Genomic DNA, 22,029 nt, shown 5'->3' with positions numbered 1-22,029 from the left:
CGGTGCCGAGTGCTGGAGCTGCCCGGAGCCGTCGAAGGTGCTCGGGGCGGAGCCGGAGTGCTGCACGTGAGAGGGATGGCGGCGGTGGCGGGGCTGGAGAAGTGCCTTCGCGTGGCGGGCGCTGCCGCGGCGCGGCCCGAGCGCTTCCTCAGGTACCGCGCGGTGCGAGGGCGCGGGGCCTCGGGGCGGCCCGGCGGAACTCCGGTACCGCAGAGCCGCGCTCTGCCGGGCCCTGCCGCTGCCTTTCCTCATCCTCGGGGTGTCTGTTTCTTCCTGCTGTGTTGTGGTGCCCGAGGATGAATGCTGGGGAACGAGTAGCGGAGGGGATGGTTATGGTTTTGGGGCTGGGGATCTTGGGCGTTTGGTGCCGTACTTTCCCAAAACTTCTGGCATGCTTATATGTGATCAGAATATAATAGGATGCAGGTACAGAAATGGGGGACGTTGTGTTCGACTGTTACCTCAGACTCTGTAGCAAAGAGACTTAACTACAACGTGCCCATTGCTGGGAATGCTCGATAGCCGTACTCCCGTGTGTAGAATGTTGTACAAAAGCAGTAACTTTTAGGATGCCGGGCTGCAGCACTGAAAGGCCTCAGCAGAGAGCTGCAGGAGTGTGGCCGCACAGTTAACTCAGTAGAAGCTGGGGATGGGTGAAAGCGAGCTCTGCAGAGTAAAAGTGTGTGTGTGTGGGGGGGGGGTAACAGCACCTGCTGTGTTCTTTAAAGCTCTTTTTTTTTTTTTTTTCCCCTACTCCCAGTGTGCAGGATGAGCTGGCTGCTGACTTCAGAATGTTGACAAAAACTCTCTACGATTTAAATAAGTCTCTGGGAAGCAGTGTAGTTCGTGGAAGTCCTCTCAAAGAGCTGGTGATAGAGAACTTTGATGAAGAACAGATCTGGCAACAACTAGAGCTCCAGAACAATGCGGTTCTTGATTTCTTCAAGAAATCTGTTGCGCAGTGTACCAATGATAAAGACCTTTACTTGGTCTCTGACCAGGAAGATGATGGCTCTGGTGCAACAGCTGGCAGTGGTAGTGAAGTGGAAGACATGATAGAAGCAGAGACTGAACAGGAGAACGCCTATGCGAAACACAAAACTGAAGCTAAAGAAAAGCAAAGTAAACGCAGAGAAAGCGTAATAGAGAAATACAGTGATGAGGATTCTGATGTTGACTTTGATATTGAAGCACTAGAGCAACAAACTAAAACAGCCAAGAAAGCAACAGTGAAAAAAACAGGAAGAAAGTCTGTAGTGGATGACAAATTTTTCAAGCTGGCTGAGATGGAAGCTTTTCTAGAACATGTAGAAAAGGAAAATGGGGAGAGGGAGGAGAAGGAGGAGGAGGAAGATGATATTGACTATTTTGAAGACATTATCTCAGATGATGAGGAAGAAGAATTTGAAGAAGCTAAAGTCAAAGTAAGAATATCAGTAAAGTAATTATCAGAATTCTTTTTCTTTAAATCAAGATCTGAAATCTGGTAGGGTGACTTAAATTTTTGAGCTCAAAGTACAAACTGTCAAATTAAATTCTATTAAATGACTAATTATTACTTCTGAGGCTTTTCATTAACAATGTATTTGACATAAACCACTAGCAAAATATACTAACGTAGAAAAACATAGCATCTTCCAGTTTCTCTTTAGATGGGTCTTGTGTTTCTGCATGAGTTAAGGGCTAGGTGGTCATGTAGTAAGATGACCTTGCTGACCTGCAGAATACCTGACCCATCAAGCAAGGATGCATTGCTCACGCTGACCTCTGGTGATGGGAGATCTCTAGGGTGACTGGTGCAAAGCCAGAGCAGAGGGAATTGGCAACTTCTTTTTTTCAGGAATGTGGTTTTGTAACTCGCATTTCACTGAGTTGCTGTGTACTTGTTTTGAAAATAAGTTATTTTCTTATTAACGTTGCCTGAGATTCTTGCTACAAAGAATGCCCAGGTTGTAAGGGAATATGTACAAATACCAGTGAAATCTATTACTCTGGCTTTTGTGTATGCTGAAGTAAGAGACTGTCAGAATGTCTTGCCTATTTCTATAAGAGGTTATACTGAGATTCTCCGAGTTACCGTGTTGATAAAGTGCATTAGTTGCATAAGTACTGCTGTTCCCTGGTGTTAGCCTGTCAGAGGCAGGATCCCCTTAGTCTTCTGTCATCCTAACACGTTTTTTATCTCTTGTTTTTAGCCAGTTAAAAGTTCTAGAGATCTAACATACAAAGATTTCTTTGATCCTGTTGATGACAGTGACAACTTAGTAGCTACTGATGCTGAAGATTATGAGGATGAGGAAGCAGATAGTGCTATTGAAAAGGAGAATGAAGAAAGCATGTCTGAGTAAGTTTGTGTTATTTGCAGTTAAAATGTTCTTGCAGTTTTACACTGGATGTGCCACTCTGTTGAAGTAGAAAATGAAATGTAGATTCTAGGCTCTCTTTACTCACCATAGTATCTTATACTACCTTATCTGTCATATCATTGTGGATTTTATTACTGTCTCAGCCAGAAAGTGTTTTACTTCTCTCCTGAGTGTTTCTTGGGATTTATTTCAATAAACGATTTGATGGTATAACTTCAATTATTGAAAGTTGGTTTTAATGTACAGAAATTTCCGTAGTGTCTCTGTCTTTAGCTTTCATTGAAAGTCTGTTGTAGTTCTTAACTGTTAGTTAATTGTGACTGGTAAACGTGTAGTGAGTGAAACATCTTCATGTAAAAATGTCAGCTTTTAAACTTCCACTTTATCGTACATTGTATTTTAATTTTACAGGGTTGAAGATTCCAGTGAAATGATCATGGAAAATATGAGAAATAAAAAAGTTTCCTTTAGTTTGCCAGATGACAGTGAAACAGGAGATGATACTGATATGCAACTAGAGAAGGGTATTGATCTCGATGAGATTAAGTCTTCTTTTGAGAAGAGACAGGAAAAGGTAATTGTTTTATTTTTCTAATACTTTGAAACAATGGCCATTATTTTGGTGTCCAGATGCTGAAGAAGTCAGAGAAACATGAAGAGGCTGCTTGCAACTTAAGAAAAATAAAAGAGGTTTGTGTATATCTGATGTATGTATGGAATTATGTTTTCACATTTTTTATGTAAGAATTGGAAGCACCTGAAATTGCTGTTTCTTTCTTTGAGTTTACTTGTGAACCATTCTAAACTTCTTAGGGGATTTGTTTTTCAGATGAGTGAAAAAATAAAAAGTTTAGAAGAAGAGTTGTTAGAGGAGAAACCTTGGCAGCTTAAAGGGGAAGTGACTGCACATAAGAGACCTGAGAACAGCCTTTTGGAGGAAACAGTGCTCTTTGATCATGCAGTCCGAATGGGTAAGTACTGCAGTGTGACTTTCTTGAAAGCATGTTGCTCTATTGTATTGGATTGTCTTTGGTCTAAGCATGCTGATAACACCCTTGACTCAAGTGAAAGGTAACAGAACACTAGTTAAACATCTCAGCACATTTCTGCAGGTGTGCATTTTCATTCTGGAGAATATGGGAAAGTACCATCTATTGGTTCAATTTTAACTTTACTGAATGTTCATTAATACAGTGGTGGACTTAATCACTTACAAGTGCCTTGTAATGTGATTCTCTTTCCCATTTAAATCTCTGCAGTAGAACAGCGTTGTTTACTTCACCTACCAACAAAAATCTCACAAGAATACATTTTTATTGAGGACTTACTTTCCTTTTTCATTCCTCATGACAGAAAGTATGTCTTGCTGGAGAAACATTAATCTTTTCTTTTTCCCAGCTCCTGTGATCACAGAAGAAACTACTTTTCAACTTGAAGATATCATTAAGCAGAGAATATTGGATGAGGTTAATATCTTACTTGCTCCTCTCTCTATTTTATTTGTGAAGTGGGTTCACAAGAATGTTTAAGCTCTTGAATTGTTAGATATGGAGTTATCTTGATTGATTTCTGCAACTGACTGTTTCATTTTTCCTGAACTGTCTTTAAACTGTGTAAGGAGTTAATTTAGAGTATAATGCCAGACTCAAAACTTTTGACTGTGACCCTAATTGTGTAGTTCCTTTTGCATTCTAAGTACAAACTAAGGCTCAGTTGTGTACTTTATTTTACTTAAAAACTGCTGATAAAAGATTTGTGTCCCCCGAAATAAATAAAAGTGCATATTGGAAGCATATTTTAAGTATGTAAGGAAATCACATATTTGTTGTTGATTATACTATTTTTTGCCCCTATCCACTGGAAATAAGCACATAAACTTGAGCTATATTTCTCTATTACATTTACAAATGGGAGTGTGAACTTCCAGAGGTTCTGGGGAGCCACGTGCATGAACTACATACCAGATAAGTTAATGTTCTAAATAAGCTGTTGCACATATTGGTCGGTACTTCAATTTGATAATTAATTTATCACTTTCTCAGGCATGGGATGATGTAGTACCAAAAGAAAAACCCAAAGAGGATGCCTTTGAATACAAGAAACGTATCACTTTGGATCATGAAAAGAGTAAATTGAGTCTTGCTGAGATCTATGAGCAAGAGTACTTGAAACTTCACCAGGTAACATAAACAGTGGTTTTCCTCTTTCATCACATAAAAGTGTATATTTACTTCTGTGCTGCTAACTGCTTTCACATTAGCAGAAATACCTCAGTATTTCTTAGTGGTCATGTGTGGAATAGCTGTGAATTGCATACTATGTTATCGATCTTGCTAAAGTAAAATCATTTTATGAATGATGGTGCAGTAACATTGCATTATTAATACAGCAAAAAACAGAAGAAGAAGAAAATCCTGAGCACAAAGAAATTCAGGAAATGATGGATTCACTCTTCCTAAAACTGGATGCTCTTTGTAATTTCCACTTCATGCCCAAACCGGTATGTATTTCTGTTTCAAAGTTACTCTTCTTCCTCCATTTTTTTTTTCTCCCGAACTGGAGACTTTCCATTTTTCAAGTATATTTTTTATGTGAACATAGAACTTACTGTTTTCATACTAGATGCACTATAGTTGCCTGTGTACGAAACCAAATCCCTAGTATATCATTAGCTATAAGCTTCTCTGAAATGGTGCACTCAGCCTTGAATGTTTCCTTATTTCTAGCCTGTGCCAGAAGTTAAAATAGTGTCAAACCTGCCAGCTATAAGTATGGAAGAAGTAGCACCTGTTGCTGTTAGTGATGCTGCTCTCTTAGCACCAGAGGAGATCAAGGTAATAAAAATGCTTACTTTTTTCTTTTCTTTCTTTCTTTTATGCTTATATATATATATATATATATATATATATATATAAAAGTATACCACTTGTCATTTCAGTGAGAGAATTCTGCCTCTCACCTTCCACTCAGGCATCCTGGGTTGTGTAGTCTGGCTGGGTTTTGTTCTTTACTTGTGATGGTAATTTTTTTTTTTTCCAATATATAGCTGAGTGGAAGGGAAAGTTGAATGGCAGTAGATTCAGTTGTACAAATAGCAGGTTCTGTCAGTTTTTAGTCTGTCTTGATAAGCTTGATAAACATCTGAAATAATCAAAATGCTAAGGTGGACTTGAATACTGTAAGGTGAGCTTTCTTTTATGTGCTTATGGATCTAGAGATTCTTTCTCTTTAGGAAAAGAACAAAGCTGGTGACGTAAAAACAGATGCAGAAAAGACTCCCACAGACAAAAAACGAGAGCGGAGAAAGAAAAAGCTTCGTAAACGTATAAAGCTAAGGGAAAAGGAAAAACGTCAAAAACTTCTTGAAAAGATGAAACCAGAACAAGGCACAAAACTCAGCAAAAAAGCTGCTGCAGCAAAATTAAAAAAGCTTACAAAAGAAGGCAAAGCATCACTGCTGAAGGTATGGTGCTCCCAGATGTCCCTGCAAAATTCCATTTTCAGTATCTGGGGAGCTCTAAAATCCCTGGGATATTGTTTAGCGTGCTTACAGGGAATAGTTCGTTTCTCTCCTGTTCCTCTTGGTATGATTGCATCTGCAGTCCCTTCAGATAGCTTGGACCCAAGCAGTGTATGTGCTTGCTTGCCCAAACCTTGTTATCTTGTTTCTGTGTGTGCAAATATAGAAGGTAAACATGACCCTCTGAAAATCAAGCTTTAGTTACGGATGATATATGAGTTCTTTTAAAGAACTGATAAATATGATTATGATGATGTCTATATATTTCTTGGCTGTAACTATTTTCTTGTTGACAGGATGAAGGAAAAGACAAGGCTGTGAAATCATCCCAAGCCTTCTTCTCCCAATTACAAGATCAAGTGAGAATGCAAATCAAAGATGCAAACAAGTTAAAGAAGAAACCAAAAAAGCAGAAGGATATCTCTATCCATAAGCTTAAATTATAACTGACTTTTTAATTCATACTTGATCTGTATGTATCAATATATACAGAAACAATGTTTGTATTTTAATGCTGAATTGGAATGGTTCTTACATTTTGTACGTCATTAAAGTGTTCTGGGAAGGTTTAAACTGTGATAAAGACACGTTTCCCTATCTTTCTTCATCTCATTCCAGAATGAAAACTTTGTGGCATCAGCCAGGTCTGTAACAGTGTTTCTGATGTGACTTGCAGGTGCTGGCTATGGGCTATTGCTTTTTTATGTACAGTTTTTTATACAATAGAGGTGTAACAGTATTTATTATAGCTTAAATTTTTAATTAGTCTGGGGATGCAACTCTGTAGTTGAATGTGTATCTGTCCTGAGATTAAAACCTTAATAATACTACTTGAAGACATAAAAAATTCTCCCTCTACGTTTACACGCTCTTGTCAGCAACGAAAGACTTATTTCACTTCAAAAACACAGAGCAAATAAATGATTAGCTATTGAAGATGTATACTAACGTAGCTCTTTTTAACGCAGCTTTTTTTATTTTAACACTGCCTCAGCTGTGCCGCTCCTGTGCAGTCACAGTGTCTCCTCCAGGAGCAGATTCCTCTCTGAGGAGAGAAGTGAGCGAAGCGGGGACCCCACGGCCGCTTTTAAGGCAGCGGCTGCTCCTGTCCTTCAGGCGTTTTTATCGAGGCAGAGGCGCTCCGGCGGTACGGGTAAGCGCGGTCATCTGCTCCGAAGTCTCGCGGGATCGGGGATTTCCCGCTCAGCGCTCGGCTGCCCGCGCCTGGTGCCGCTCGGCGCTGCGCTGCGCGTCCTGCGGGCGGGACGGCGGGCGGGAGCTCCGTCAGCGCGTGCGGCGGCCTTTGGCGCTCAGGCGGCCGGGGGCGCTCGGCCGCGGCGCGGTGCTCGGAATCGGTGTGGAGGCGCCGGAGGAGTGCTGCGAGGCGGAAGGTTACGGATGGATCGTGCAAAGCTAGAAACAGGCTATTTGTTAGTTTATTTTTCCGTTTAAGTGTTGCAGAACGAGCAGGTATGCCCTGAGCCAAGCTGCCCATGCCGCGGGAAGGCTCTGAAGTGCCACCATGTCCGAATCCAGGTCTGCAGGAAGGAGGAAATCCCAGCCGGCTCGGACACCGAGTGGAAAGAGGCAAAAAAAAGAAACGGCGAAGAAAGTGGAAGATCAAGGAGCGTCGTCTGTGCCTGCGCGATCCTCCTCCATCGTGTCGTTTTTCAGCAATGCTCCCCCTGCCAGAGTTGGCTGCCCCGCGTGTGGGCAGCTGGTGCCGAGGTTCGGGATCAATGAGCACATGGACGAGCTGTGTGGGAACGCTGCTGGTTCTACACCGCGTCCTCAGGGTGCACGTGTGAGCAGGGATTCCAGCCCGTGCGAAACTGAGCGCTCCCACCTGAGAGCAAGCCCTCCCCAAAGCTGTGTGCTGGCAGCGGGACGGAGCGCAGTGCCACGGGTTAGCCCTTATTTTAGCCGTGTTGGTTCCATCGGTAGTGTTTACAGCGAGGCACGGGAACAAGCGGTTAAAGTTGTCTCTTTGGGGAGCTTGTCGTCTAAACTGTCCAGGAGACGTTGCATCCAGAGAGGAAAACAGATCGTGTATAAAGAGGTCGACTCTTCACCTCCAGCTGTTGGCAGCGTGTGTGGAAGTGCTGTAGCACCGGACAGTGATGCTGATGAGATTTGTGCTGGGCATAGTTCTCAGAAAGAAAACGAGCATGTTCATCAGGAACAGAATCCCTCAAAAAATGAACCTGAATTTCCAAGTGAAATAAACAGATATAACAGGGAAGATCTTACAGACGTTCAGGTATCGTTGCCAGCTGGTAGCGGCAAAAGAGTACTATTTGATGCAAGGAACCAAGAACCAAGAAGTAGATCTGAAGGTGTGGTGCTCAGCCCCAGTAAATCTGAAACGTGTCTGTCTGATTGTACCGTAGCAGAGCTGGTCAGCAGTTCAGAGGTGAAGGCTCAGCCTCGTGCTCAGCATGTCCTGTCTTCAGAGGTGGAATTGAACCGTGGCACTCAGAACTGCTTTAGTGAGAGTGACGAACAGGTACTTCCTGTGGAAGTTCTTGAAGACTTTAATTATGAGTTTAATCATAATTTATCAGAAACTGTTGCAAAGGTGGAGTCTCAAAATTCCATTGGTGATATTTTAGATAAAATAAATGAGGTTAGCTCTCCTGGTCACCCATATTACCTCCGAAACTTTTTAATGGTGTTGCAAGCGGTCTTGGAGAATGAAGATGATGTGAGACTCTTTGATGAACAAGATATGAACATTATTGCTAAGTTCTGCCAATTATCAGGTATCTTTCTGTTTTTATGTTATTTTGCTGTCCTTTGTAGAGAGAACTGTTTCATAGCTTTGAGTGGAGTGCACTATACCAACAGGCAATTCAGCTTGTTAAACTTAATGGAAGAAACTCCTTTTTCTCAGATGTGTCCCTCCAGGAGCTCCCTGCAGGTAAACTTAGCAATGCTGCTTTAGTGGAATGTAATAATAAACAGAGAAGACATGGGTGAAGTAAGGAGGGAATTTTAAAAAATGATGATTGTGCATATTTCTGTGCTGAATTTGCAAAATGTTTATTTTATTTTATTTTAAGAATCTCAGGCCATCTTGCTTCAGCATTTAAACTTCAGTTCACAGGGGAGTTATCAGTTAACACTGAGGTTTTTAGGAGTAATACACATGGAAATTCTGCAAAATGGGGTTACAAAGAGGTCTGTGCTGTGCACACAGATCTTGAAAAAATAGTTCCAAAACAGTGTGTTTCTGAGCTCTGGTTCTGTGCATTTCTGGATGAGTTTTATGTATATGTTTTTAATTTGACAGAAGTTGCAGTTAAGTATAGTTTTAGCAGTATTTCTGAGTTGTGAACTTGGAGCATCAAAACAGAAATAAGCTTCTATTAACCAGAAGCATTGCAGCCGTAGCCATCTATGTTGTTTTCAGCTACTGTGGTACTACACAGCTACCTGACAAAATATTTGTATGTTTGTGCTCTTATGAGCTATGCACCTGAGCTGAATGTGCAAAACTGCCAGACTGTTACGTGCATGTCAGCTGGTGAAAATCAGTCAGAAAGCATTCTGCACTTAGTGATGTGTTGTGTTAGTGCAGTTTGGTTTAGCTGGTGGACTGGAGTGTATCACACTGAAGAAGATTGGTATTTCAAAACTGGCACATATCTTGCTCTTTTTTTCTCTCTAGGGATTGTGTTTTGGTTAGATATCAGGAAAAACTTCTTTACAGAAAGGAGAATGGAGTAGGCTCCCCAGGAGAGTGGTTGAGTCACCATCCCTGAATGTGTTTAAATTCCACTTGGATGTGGTGCTCAGGGATGTGATTCAGCAGTGGGTTGTTAGAGTTAGGGTAGTATGGTTTGGTTGCAGTTGGACTTGATGATCCTGGAGGTCTTTTCCAACCTGAGCAATTCTATGATTCTGTTCATTTTTTTTCTGCACTAGTATACAGTCTTTAGACCAGCTGTTTTCCCCATTTTTATCTTATTACTGGAATAAAACTATCCTAATTATTTGTAGCTCTGTTCTTTAATGTTTGTTTCTAGAAAGTCCCAGCAATACTGTATTTTGACATGACAAGACATTAGAAAGGCCATGACTTTGTCTAACAATTACATGACATTTTTCCAAGCCCAGTGGGAGGCTCTCAACAAAATTATTGCTAATGCCTTATGTAGATGTGGAGAATAAGTGTGATGTTGTGTTAATGCCCGTGACAATGCAAGGTTTTTATTAGGGAGTGCTGGGTGTCAGAAGTGGAGACATGTTTGTGCATGCTTTTTAGGAAAAGTAAAGCACTGATGAGTAGTCTCAGTTCCTAAAAAAGAGTAAACGCGTATCTGTCTCTTTGGGGAGCACTTAAGCTGTGCTGAAGCAGCCTGTAGAAAAGGCCTTCTGGCCTTAAGTTTAGCAGCTGGAAGACCATACAGGCATTATTCATCTGTCCTAGTGGAAAAGTCAGCTGAGTTAAATCCAACCACCTGAAGAAGTGGATGTTAAAAAAGGGTGAGGAAACTCCAGGGGAGCAGGTAGGCTGCTGCACTTAACCATTTCTGCAGTGATTGCCTCATCACAATTAAATTATTTTAGATTGTATTGTAATAATTAAATGCAGTAACACTGAATGCTTAAAAAATAGTTGTGACAGACTCAACTTATATGATGAGGTGATAACATAGGACTGTACTTAGCAGGGATAAGTGAAGGCCACTTGGCAAGGGAAGTTGAGCCAGCAGCACAAGAGTTGTTGTTGGATAGCATTAAGTCAATAGATAGTGAATGCTGGACAATGCTGGAACATCTTTGTCTTCAAGAAACCTTGGACAGAATACTTTAAAAGTTCAGGTAGATGAGATATTTGTTCCACATTAGTAGTTTCTACCCAAGGAAGTGTTGCTTCTCAGTTGTCATAACAACAAAAAGTACAGACACTTTTTGATTGTTATTCATTTTTATTTTATGTTTGTTATTCAAATCTGTTAGAAAAAAAACAGTCCTCACGTGCCTTTCCTGAATTGCAGGCTGGTTTTGGTCATGAAGTGGTGTGTTATTTTCGATGGATTTGCAAAACCCTACAGAGAAAATAACAAGCTAAGGTGTCTGAATGTAGTTGTCTAGGTGAATTGATCCTGGAAATATTCTATTAAAGAAAGGCTGAGGAAGTTTGCTTTAGGACAAGAGAACAGTTAAATAAGCATGTAAAAAATGAATTCTCATTTCTTAAATATATCTAGGTCTGGTAGTGTTTCAGTGTCTGTTTTTATTAAGGATCAGTTTCAGTTCAGCAGCAGCAGATGGGATAAACAAGTTAGGAGTTAACGTGGGGTGAGGAGTGAGATGGTATTTAAAATGGTTCTGATGTAGTAACAGAGTTTAGGCAACTCTCAGCTAAGATGCAATAAGTTCTTGTTTGGTCTAATTTCAGCATTGTCAGTAATTAACAAGTCTTTTTTAAAGTTGCTTAAAGTGAAATCTTCCATGATAAAACACCAAAGAGTTTTTTGGTGTGGGTTTCTTTTTTTAACTTTTTTTAGTCTTTGTCTTCATTAGGTATACTAGTGTAAAGCTTACATATCTTTGGTAAAAATAAGTCTGAAGACAAATACACTGAGATACACTTGTGTGATTTGGAAATCACTCTGCAGCTTCTTTTGTTCCTTCATCAGAAGGTTAGTTACTGACTGAACGTTAAAGAAAGCAAAAAGATTATTTGATCTCACACAGTTTGACAAATGAAATTGCCTTCTCCTAGACAGTAAGTCATTCCTTAAAGGGTAATGGTGGCTGAAGTACTTTGTAGCAGTGTTTGTTACCTACAAAATACTTTGTAATAATTTCTATTATCTACAAAACTTGAAGATTCTAATGAGCAATGATTACTTTGAAAAGCAGTTTCTGTTGTTTACTGCGTTTGTCAATAGAAAGCAGGCAGGTTTTAGAGAGTACCTGCAAGTTCTTTTTGTAGGTAAGGTAGTGAGTGTACATAGCGCCGAGTTCTAGAATTTAATTTTCTTGTTTTCCTTCCTTGTTTTAACGAAAATCTGAAGTTGGTGGGCAGAAGTTATATGTGAGACTTTTTCAACGTAAGCTGAACTGGTTAAAAGTGAACAAAATCGAGTACGGAGAGATAGCGATGGATTTGTCACCCGTAATTGAAGAACTGGTCCAAGCCAGATTTCTGCAAACAGGTATGGCCTGCATTAGTAAGTGCTAGAAGTATGATAAATGAAGTATGGTGTTGTGGCACATTAGCATTTAATGCTTGTCCTTCTTGTCAGAATTAGAGGAGCAGAATAACTAAAGGTTTTGAGTCCGTGAGCCCTGTGCTGTATTCCATTAATAATAAAACCAATTAGTGCTTATTAGATAGTAGAAAGAGATGAATAAATGTCAGTGCCACTGATGTACCTGTAGGCCTTACTTACCCTCATCAGCCTCATCTCAGACCCTGAGCTTTGCACCATCTGCATGTTGGTCCAGGAGCTCCAGTTAGTATCTCTCAGCGCTGCCAGGAGCTGTTGCTTGAGTGTGTATGTATCATCATGAATGTATGTGGATCGTTTTATTTCTAGAATCTGAACTGGAAGACCTGTGTGAAGGTTTGGATTTGCTTTCTGCCCCTGAGCTAAAATCACTAGCAAAGGTCTTTCACTTGTCAAACCCAAATGGTCAGAAACAACAACTTGTGGATGATTTCCTGAGGTTGGCAAAACAACGTTCGGTCTTCAGCAGAAATCAGGCTGGTATTGGGACTGTTATTTTAAAAAGGTACCTTTTAAGCTGTTTATAGTGAAGTTTTACAAGTGGATGCAAGTTATCCTTTGAAGAACAAAATCAGCATGCCCTTTGAGGAGAGGAATGCATTTAGTAAATTCAAATATATAAAAAAAGGACAGCATTAAATGCTGATTCAGTTTCCTGACTTTTAATTTCTGGATCAAACAAAAAAGGAAGAATCAGACCCTTTTAAAAACAATGTCACGCTTTTCTGCTGTGAGCGTTATTATCCTTTTTTTCTCTTTTTTTTTTTTTTGGCTTAAAGGAAGGTTAAGAATAATTGTCTTTGGAATATAGAAAGGAACCTGGTAAACTAATTAAGATTCAAAAACGTTTTCTACCCCACTCCGAGAAAAAAGGCTGATAGTTACTTGTGTAATTGTATCAGCTTTTGGAAGGTACTGCTTTTCCTCTGACAGCTAAAATAGTAATTGCTCTTTAAGGTTAGAGGAAATCTATAAATCTGTGCTGCCCTATGCAGAAGTAACAGAAATCTTGTCTTGTATGAAAAGACCGTATGAGGATTCTGAAACATGGGATCTCAAATTGTGATCTTTAATCACTGCCCTAACCACATCTTGATGCGTGTTGGCAATGCCTGGCATAGCAGTAGGAGTGGTTGCACCCAAAGGGCAATTAGTTCCAGTTCTGTTCTGCTTGAGGCCTGGTCCTTATGCTTTTTATTAATTTATGTAGTTTTTCACTATAGGTGTTGTATTATATATTGTTTCTGAAGAGGCTTTTTGGGGGGAAAATCTGCAAGAGTGTTTGGGCATGGAACAGGCTTCCCAGAGCAGTGATGACAGCCCCAAGCTGCTGGAGTTCTAGGAGTGCTTTGATACCACTCGTAGACACAGAGTTTGAATTTTGGGTGGTCCTGTGTGGAGCCAGGACTTGTTGGACTCGTGGGTCCCTTCCAACTCTTCTTTAAAAATGGAATTTACACAGTAGTGATAACAAAACAGTTCTCTTAATTCATTTATATATTTGAATTTTTATCAGTGATTGGAAAAGCTATTTGTATAATCATTTTATTTGTTCTTCCAGGGCGAAGGATCTGGCTGGAAGGTTGGTTAGGGTATGTAAAGGCCCTCGAGCTGTCTTTTCTCGAATCCTGCTGCTATTTTCACTGTCTGAGTCAGTGGAGGACGAAGAAGCTGGCAGTGCTGGTCAAGGCCAGCTCTTCACAGTTCTTATGGTGAACGTGGGACGTATGGTATTCCCCAGTTATGCTGTAAACAGGAAAACACAAGTCTTTCAGGACAGAGAAGATCTTATCAGGTATGGGGAGCTTTGGCAATTTGAAGTCTGTTCTCTTCTAGAGAAGCTTTACTACAGTACTTATGTAGGCAGATGAGATACTTATGTAGAACTACAGATGTAAATAAGTAGCATTGTACTTTTGCAGTGATTTGTGATGCTTTTCTGTATCCAGGTAAGACTTGTAATTCACAGTAGCTTGTACTTTGAACCAAAATAGCATATTTATCTGCTTAATGGGCATGTGCTGATGAAAGTTGTTTCTGACATTGCTGTGATGATTATTAGAAAACACCCTGATAAAAACTAAAAATAGGTTTTAAGCCATTTGTAAGCCAGGTAACATAACATCTGCATCTCTGCTGGTAGTACAAGATTAAGGATAAAGCTGACTGCATGGTTCAGAGGCTTTGGGGACTGGAAGGGTTTTTTTTAGAAAGTATCATACGAAAGAATTGATTTATTTTAGTTATAAATGCTTCTTGATTCTTAAGCAGTAATTATGTTTTTGTTCCCTTAGGTATGCAACTGCTGCTCATCTGTCAAATGATATAGCCACTGCAATGGTAAATGGGAACTGGGAAGAAGCTAATCATCTGTACATGTGTGCAAAAGAAACCTGGAATGATCTGAAAAATCATCCTTCTTTGAGGTAGTGAACTGAAAACTGTTTTCATATCAACTATTAAGTGTATTGTCTTGTTTTTTAAAATAAGGCTTTTAAACTTATTCAAGCCTAATAAAATTAAGTGGTTTTCATGTTCTTGAGGGCTTTGAACTTGCTGGCTGTTTGTTTAGCTTTTAAGTGCTATAAATGAAAAGGCTTTTTTTTTCCTAAAGCCTTGGGAATGAATTGATGGGTGTGGATAAGGCACTCAGACATTTCTGTTCTACACACCAGCATGGGAGAACAAGAGCCTTATTTTTCCTTTGTCATAGTTTGGTTTTATGGCTTTTAGATCAATAACAATCATCAGAGCTTAAAATTCACTGTGAACAAAGCAGTGTTGCAAAGATTAGGGGAAAACATCATGAGTTATTCATCCTTTGAAACTTCTGTGTGTGTGTCATTCAGGATACATTACTGAAGATCTGAGTACTGAAGTAACGTGTACTGTTTTTGAAGCATCCTTCATTGGTTATTGTTTTAATTATTTTGATTTCTGGCTCAGTGATGCACTGAAAGTTAAGGTGTTAAATTTGATACTGCGCCCATTGTCATCGCAACTCAAAATAGAATTCACAGAGAGTCATGTGGAAGTCTGTTCTATCTCACACTGGAGGCAGTGGAAAAAGCTATTTAAATATTTCAATAACTTCTGGAAACATAGAGGTGCCTGCCCAGGTGTTAATCTTCCTCAAGGCAGGAAGTGCTGGTTATGGCCTTTTCCTTTTGTTCAGCTGAGTCTATTAGTGTATTATTTTGCATCTGATGCAGAAGTTATTAATTAATAATTCCTCTGCTCTTGAATCAAAAAATATGTGAGACAAATGCAGCTTAGTGTCGCTGCCTTACCTTACCTTACCTTTGGGTTCTTTGCAGCTGTGATGCTCCATTCGTATATAAGGCATTTCACGTTTTGAATGCTTTAGCTCTAAGTACTTTTGCAAGAGTGTTTTAAGATTAATTAAAATTGCTCCTGAACTGCTCTCACTTTTCAGCTATCACAGAGTTCTGCCCGAGTATCTGCGACATTTCACAGTTGGCTGGAAGTACACAAGGATACTTTCTCAAGGGGTTGAAATTTTGCAGAGACTTCACATGTATGAGGTAAAGTGGTGATGTTTTAAGTGCAGCATTATGCATCAGTTTGTATTTCTGATGTGGATGGAAAATGGTGATGATGTTTACCATAGCTTCCTGCACTTAACGTGTTACTTTCAATTACACAGTGTGTCTCTTTTTGCTGCCTTTAGAAGGTATTAGAGGAAACAGATCTTAAAAACTGTTTTGATTTATGGTTATGCTTTAGAGCTTAGCCATGTGTAATACTCTGTAAGATTGTTTCTGAGAAGTTGTTCCATTATTTGAAGGTATCTGTGTTTCACTAGTTTTAGTCTTCTGTGGGATCTCTGACCTCTTAACCTGAGGTATCAAGTTCTCCAAAGGTCTCTGATTTATGTGATGCAGCAGAACAGATTGTTTTAAAAAAAGACCTTGCCTGTTTTACTTTGGTTAGCTAACATATGTTTACATAAAAACAGAGTTCCTTAAATATACCTAGGCAACTGAATACTTTTGTGCAGGACTAAAAACATTGTGTGAGTCGTTTGAAGTTTTTATAGTACCCAATTAGAAAGGAAAATGATAAGCAAATTCTATAATAGAACTTCAGCTTGGTTTTCTGCCTTTGCTAATGAAGATACACTTCCGTTGCTGCAGGCAGCAGTGCAGGAGCTGCAGGCACTTTTGTCTCAGGATGTTTATTGTACTGACAGCAGAGGGCGGTGGTGGGATCGCCTAGCTCTGAATTTGCATCAGCACTTGAAAAACACTAAGCAGGTAACTTTCCAGCTGTGTGCTGTATGGAAACATTTAAAAGCATATTTGTTCATGAAAGGGACAGCTGGGTGGGCTCTTTGGAAAATGCAGATGCTATGAATCCCGAAGCTAGGTGACCAGTTTCTCCATATTTTCTGTTGCATTGAGTTATGAAATTGTTCAAAGGAAATAATACCATAGGTTGTCTAGTTTCTGCAGTGTCTCTTCTCCATCTTGTAACTTTACCTCAGGCTTCTTCTGAGAAGAATTAGTCTTGGATCCTCATTTATATATTAGGACTAAGTGTCTTTCCTGAGTCACAGAAAGAGAGTGAATCAGAACCACAATTTGAAATCATTTCTTTAATTTCTGAATTAGCCCTGGATCTTCTTCAGTAGCACATTTGTCTAAAGTTTGTTCCACGTGTACATTCTTGCACAACTGATCTGCTCCTTCAGTTTCTATATGAAGTACTGTTAAGAAATAGGCTTAAAAGTATTAAACTGATTTGCTGTATAGCTAACTCTTTTCTGGTCACTTACGTAGAATTTAAGCTTATTCAGTCTTACACTGATCAGTGCAAATGGAGAATTCCTTTTAAGTGTACCCAAAATTTGAGTACAGAGTCCTTCCAATGCAAAATAAAGTGATAAAATAAAACTTGCTCAGATCTGTATGGAACACGGCCCCATCTTGCACGCTGGTTTTCTATATTTGTATACTCTGTGAATCAAGTAGCCCTTTGGGCTTGGTAGGAACAGCAAGGCCTGTGTTAGTCTTTCTAAGTTGCTGCTTGTTGCCTTGCTCTTTGCTAGGCTGTTGAGTGCATTAGGAGTGGGCTGGCCGACCCCTTTGTACGCACGGGGCATCGTCTCGCCCTCTACCAGCGAGCCCTGCGCATCAGAGACTCTCCGAGCTGCAGGCAGTTCAGGTGCCTGTTCCATGATTTGCCAGGCATAACTGTGGAGGACGTGACACACGTAAGTAAAGATCCTGTGTGCTTCTGAGACATACAAACCCCAGAAGCCTTTTTTATTCTGACAAGAAGTGATGTGGGAGGCCGTCAGCTTGTGCTCTTCACCAATGGCTTATTCGTGCTGCAGGAAATGTGTTTCTGAAACAAAACCATAATGTACAGAACACTCTTGCACAAATCTTATGGAATATAAACCCCAAGAATTTAGCACTGACACCCTCAGAACTCTTCTGACAGAAGTCAGTCTGAGTGAGAAGTCTGTACAATGCTGCTGATATCTTCAGGCATTGACTATGTGAGAAAAAGTAATTAGTTGTTGTCGTCGTTGTCTGTATGCTTTCTTCGTGGTTTTTGCAGATGGAAATAGTATCATTCCCTTCTGTTCAGCATTTTTGGGAGATTTTTTCTTAACAATTTTCCAGTTTATAAGAGCTGATTTGCTTTTAACAGAATGGCTTTTGGGGAATGACCAGCTAAATTTTACACAGTTGGCTTTTGGAAGTAATCTGGTTCTGGTTTTAAAAAAACTGAAAAGATGTATTTTTTTAGGAGAGGTTCAGATATCTAGGCTAAGGATTTTTAAATGTGATGCTGGGAAGTAACTAATTGGTTTAATGTTTTCAGGTTACAATCAAGGGAAAGATGTGTCCTCAAACAGGATTGGGAAAGTCTGTGTTCCTGATGGAGGATATTGGTGATGAAGAAGGAGGCAAAGACTGCAGTGTATCCACGGTCATGTGCTCAGTTGAGGAACTTGCATTAACTCATTACAGACAGAATGGCTTCGATCAGGGTAATGGTAACTCTTTTTTACAGAGTGAGATAATTATAGGAGTAAAGAACCAATCTGCTAAGCAGGTTAGGTAATTTAACTTAGACACATTTTTAGTCTGTATCCCCCCCCCCAGATTGCTCTATGTATTTTCCAGCTGAGTTTCTTTCTGTCCTTTCATTATTTACTGTGAGCAAAAGGCAGTTCTGAAATTGTTAGGGGGAAAAAAAAAGGTCTCATTCTTTAACTAACTCCTTAGAAAATCACTTATTTTGCCTTTTCTGATCTGTGAACTTGATATGGAGCTGCTGTAGAAATTTATGATGTTTCCACTTCGGTGATTGAAATATTTGTTTTTAAATTTTGCTTTTCAGGTATTCATGGAGAAGGTTCCACATTTATTACACTGTATGGTATTCTGATGTGGGATATCATTTTCATGGATGGCATACCCGATATCTTCAGAAACTCCTATCAGGTATTTTTGAAAGGCAGTGTTAAATGCAGATGTAATGTGTCTGAGAGCACTGGTTGAAGTGTTCTTTATAATCAGTTGAAGAACTGTCATTCCATTGTATAGTTCATGTTTTAAGATAACACGCTCCCGTAAAAAAATACATATATATGTGTATGTATGTATATATTTTCAATAACCTCTAAAAGGAAATGCATTTCCCTTTAATTTTGAGTTTTAGATTTGTTAATATCCACCCCTATCTGCCCTGCCCTTTCTTACCTGTCACCTACCTTAATATCTAGTTAGTGATCACTGCAAATATTCACTTATAAATATGGAGGCTGGAGCTAAAATGATGTGAAATACCTGCAAATGGATAGTTTTTATTATGCAGGTAGGATTAAACTCAAAACTATAGCTGCTTGAGTCTCTTAAAGCTGAAGCTCAACTTGACTTCTTGTTTTGGGCTGCCCTATGTTACGAGTACGTATGTATACAGTGCAGTCTGGAAATAACTCCTTAAACAAGCCACAAAAACTGGAATTACGTTCTTGGTCATAGCTGTGAAGAACTGCACGGGGCACCTTTCTGCAGGGCAATGGCTACTCCTTGAAATGCCTTTTGCAAGTTGCTTCCTGTTTGTGTATGACCAAGCAAGTAGAGTACTGTTTGCAGAGTATGCTGAGACCTGGTTGGCCATGTACATTCAGAAGGTTGAGGTGGGACATTTGCTGGCTCCCAGCAGCCTTGATCCTGATTCCAGATCCCAACTACAGCATTAGTGCTTGGGATTTAGTGAGCACAAAGCCCCCTTTTCTACGAATTTAAGGGACCTCTGACTAGAGTTCAAAAAAAAAAACCAACAGTATGGGCTAAGATGGGGTCAGTGTTTGCTGCACTGACATCAACTGTTGTTTGTTTTAGTATACAGATTTTTCTCTGTCAAATTGAGGTGGATATGTTTGAGGTTAAATTGTCTATAAATGAAGTGGTGGTTTCAGATGAAAGAAGTATAAAGTGGGGCACTGATTGTCACTCTTGGACTCACTGCTTTGCCAGCAGGCCCTCAGCACTGTGTTTTGCCATGCAGACGTTCCCCCTGGATTTGTACACCGACAGCTTCTATGAGAACAGGAGGGATGTCATTGAGGACAGGCTCCAGCAGCTTCATGCAGCTTCCTCAGAGACTCTGGCAAACTTGATTGCTGACATCTGGACCACTCAAGAGGGAAAAGCAGCCGCACTGGTTAGCTGGGGACTTTTTAGTTCCCTCCATCAGGTTCAGGTAAATAAGTCTTGCCCAGAATGGGTTCTCTGTTTTATTAAGCTCTTATACAGGGCTTCAGAGTGCTCAGAAAATGAGTAAGCTCAACATGAAGCACTGTGAAAACAGATTCCTCCATCACTGATGGTGGTGGGGGGGGTTAGGGTTAGGTTAGGGTTAGGGGGGTTAGGGGGTGGGGGGGGAACTTCAGCACAGTTCTCACTAATGCTAAGTAAGTGCTGTTAGTCTTTTCTGATATGGTCACCTTTCCTACAACAATCGCTAGGAACACAGAGGGGAAATTGCTGTAGATACAGAGTATTCAGTATGCCATAGAGTAGTCTTGTGAGAATTAAGACATGGCTGTGAAATGGAATGAAAAACTCAGGAAAGTGAAATGGTCAACTGTCTGAATTTCTCTTCCAGAGCCTTGTCTCTTGCCTTGGAGGAATGTTTCTGAGCGGTGTTTTTAGGCGGCTTTCCAAAGATCTGCGCCATTGCAGGGGAGGGCTTCCTGATCTGGTTGTGTGGAGTACTCACAGTAATCTCTTTAAGGTACATTGGGAGATAGATGGTGGCAGTAGTGCTCAGTGGATCCCATCTAATCTAAGGGTAGATATAACAACTTCAGTCTTTAACTGTGTTTTTCCTGTTGTGGAGCTGACCCTGCTGCTCCTGACCAGCAGCTGTATGGCAAATAGTAGCTGAGTGCTTAGCTGATGTTTTATCACTTCTTTCAGTGTTGCTTTAATGGATGCAGTAACAACCATCAATAGGTGGCTAGGTATTGTTGCAGAATAGGTCTTTCAGGTTAAAATTACAGTAGAGCAACTGTTAGCAAGATGTATGGCTCACTGAGTGATGTGTGTTTATAAGGCACAGCTGAATAACAGAAGCTCTCTAAAGCAGCTGATGTACCTTACAGTGCTGTCAGCTGAAGCAGGAACTGTGCCTGTTAAGGTTGTAGGTGATCAGTTTTCGATCACTGATGACCAGTTCCTCCTACGGTCTTTTGGTAGATAGCTCCTATATAAATTTTCATTCTCTTTCAGTTAAACTTTTTTCAGGGATGCAAATTAATCATTCAGCACCCACTGGTTTTCCGTTGTATTAAATGTGCATTATTTTGTTGTAAACAAATAGCCATAAAAGTTATTCTCTTAGTCTGTGCAAATGGACCATTTTTCAGTTCTTTCCCACAGATACACAACTAATCCCCCCCATTTCTCTGTAGCTGGTAGAAGTGAAAGGCCCCAACGACCGCCTGTCCCACAAGCAGATGATCTGGCTGAGTGAGCTGAAGAAGCTGGGTGCTGCTGTAGAAGTTTGTCACGTACAAGCAGTTGGAGCTAAAAGTAAACGCCTCAGTTGACAAAAGGTGTCTCAACCACGTGGGTTTCTAAGGATGTGGTATGCCACACACTGCTTATTTGGTGTTTTCTTTTCAACTCTGGCTTCTTAGAGCACAAAGCATCCTAAGGAATAGTCTGAGAAAACTGTATGAGTTACTGGCTGTCACTTGTGTTCAGCAGAATAAAGCATTCTTTTCTATACACTCTTCTTAATTTATTCTATGTAGGGCAATCGAGGGCCCTTGCCCTTAATTCTCATATTGAGTAAGCTTTCTTAACAACAGGCATTCTGCTTACTATGCAAACAGCAAATGCTTTACTAAGAGAATACAGTGAGAAATAAATTAAGATTGACTGCCCACCTTTTTTTCCCCTTAATCATCTTTCTTCACTATAGCATCCCTGCTCTTCTTGGAGAAAAAAAAACAACCAAAGAGCCATGTAAATTTTCTGTCAGAGGATGTGAAAGAAAAAGAAAAGCACCTGAAATTCACTCTGGAAAGGTATGAACTTTTTATTTAGTCTAATTTACTTCACATTCACAATTCAGCATCAGGATGTTATAATCTTCCTGGCACTGCTACTTTACTCGATAAATCATTATCAGGCACAAAGGTTTTTAGTTTCAGTTGAAATAGTGAACTCTACACCATCACAGCAACAGCATTAGAAGCCTCCTGCCTAGAGCAATGTGAGGTACAGATTTCTGTCTCTTACATTGGAGGCGCATTTATGATTCCATCCTTTGAACTATTGGTTAGAAATATTTGGTTTTAATGTTTCTTTCCCTCTGAGTGTAAGCCAAAACCTTTGACCACACT

General features: G+C 40.1%; 3 protein-coding genes across 3 annotated transcripts in view; 2 read left to right on the top strand and 1 right to left on the bottom strand.

Moving 5' to 3' along the window:
* Positions 1–22,029, bottom strand: part of APBA2 (amyloid beta precursor protein binding family A member 2) — a 289,129-nt gene that overhangs the window by 91,949 nt on the left and 175,151 nt on the right. The gene's annotated exons all lie outside the window — the stretch shown is intronic.
* Positions 57–6,525, top strand: MPHOSPH10 (M-phase phosphoprotein 10). Its single transcript, XM_065733728.1, has 11 exons — positions 57–152; positions 761–1,424; positions 2,196–2,344; positions 2,778–2,940; positions 3,196–3,337; positions 3,765–3,832; positions 4,409–4,546; positions 4,756–4,866; positions 5,093–5,200; positions 5,599–5,829; positions 6,183–6,525. Exons 1-11 carry the CDS (start codon positions 76–78, stop codon positions 6,330–6,332), a joined length of 2,001 nt encoding a protein of 666 aa, XP_065589800.1. The 5' UTR covers positions 57–75; the 3' UTR covers positions 6,333–6,525.
* Positions 7,339–21,277, top strand: FAN1 (FANCD2 and FANCI associated nuclease 1). Its single transcript, XM_065733732.1, has 13 exons — positions 7,339–8,648; positions 11,916–12,056; positions 12,441–12,636; positions 13,693–13,926; positions 14,426–14,557; positions 15,568–15,676; positions 16,289–16,408; positions 17,203–17,367; positions 17,988–18,156; positions 18,510–18,613; positions 19,683–19,877; positions 20,283–20,411; positions 21,091–21,277. The coding sequence occupies exons 1-13, from the start codon at positions 7,409–7,411 to the stop codon at positions 21,226–21,228; spliced, it is 3,072 nt and encodes a 1,023-aa protein (XP_065589804.1). The 5' UTR covers positions 7,339–7,408; the 3' UTR covers positions 21,229–21,277.

Source organism: Cyrtonyx montezumae, unplaced genomic scaffold (assembly GCF_038088225.1).
Source record: "Cyrtonyx montezumae isolate F1298 unplaced genomic scaffold, pur_monq_1.0 scaffold_17, whole genome shotgun sequence".
In the NCBI taxonomy this organism is placed as follows: Eukaryota; Metazoa; Chordata; class Aves; order Galliformes; family Odontophoridae; genus Cyrtonyx; species Cyrtonyx montezumae.
The sequence above is the reverse complement of the archived record's forward strand: the minus strand, read 5'-3'. Positions and strand labels throughout refer to the sequence as shown.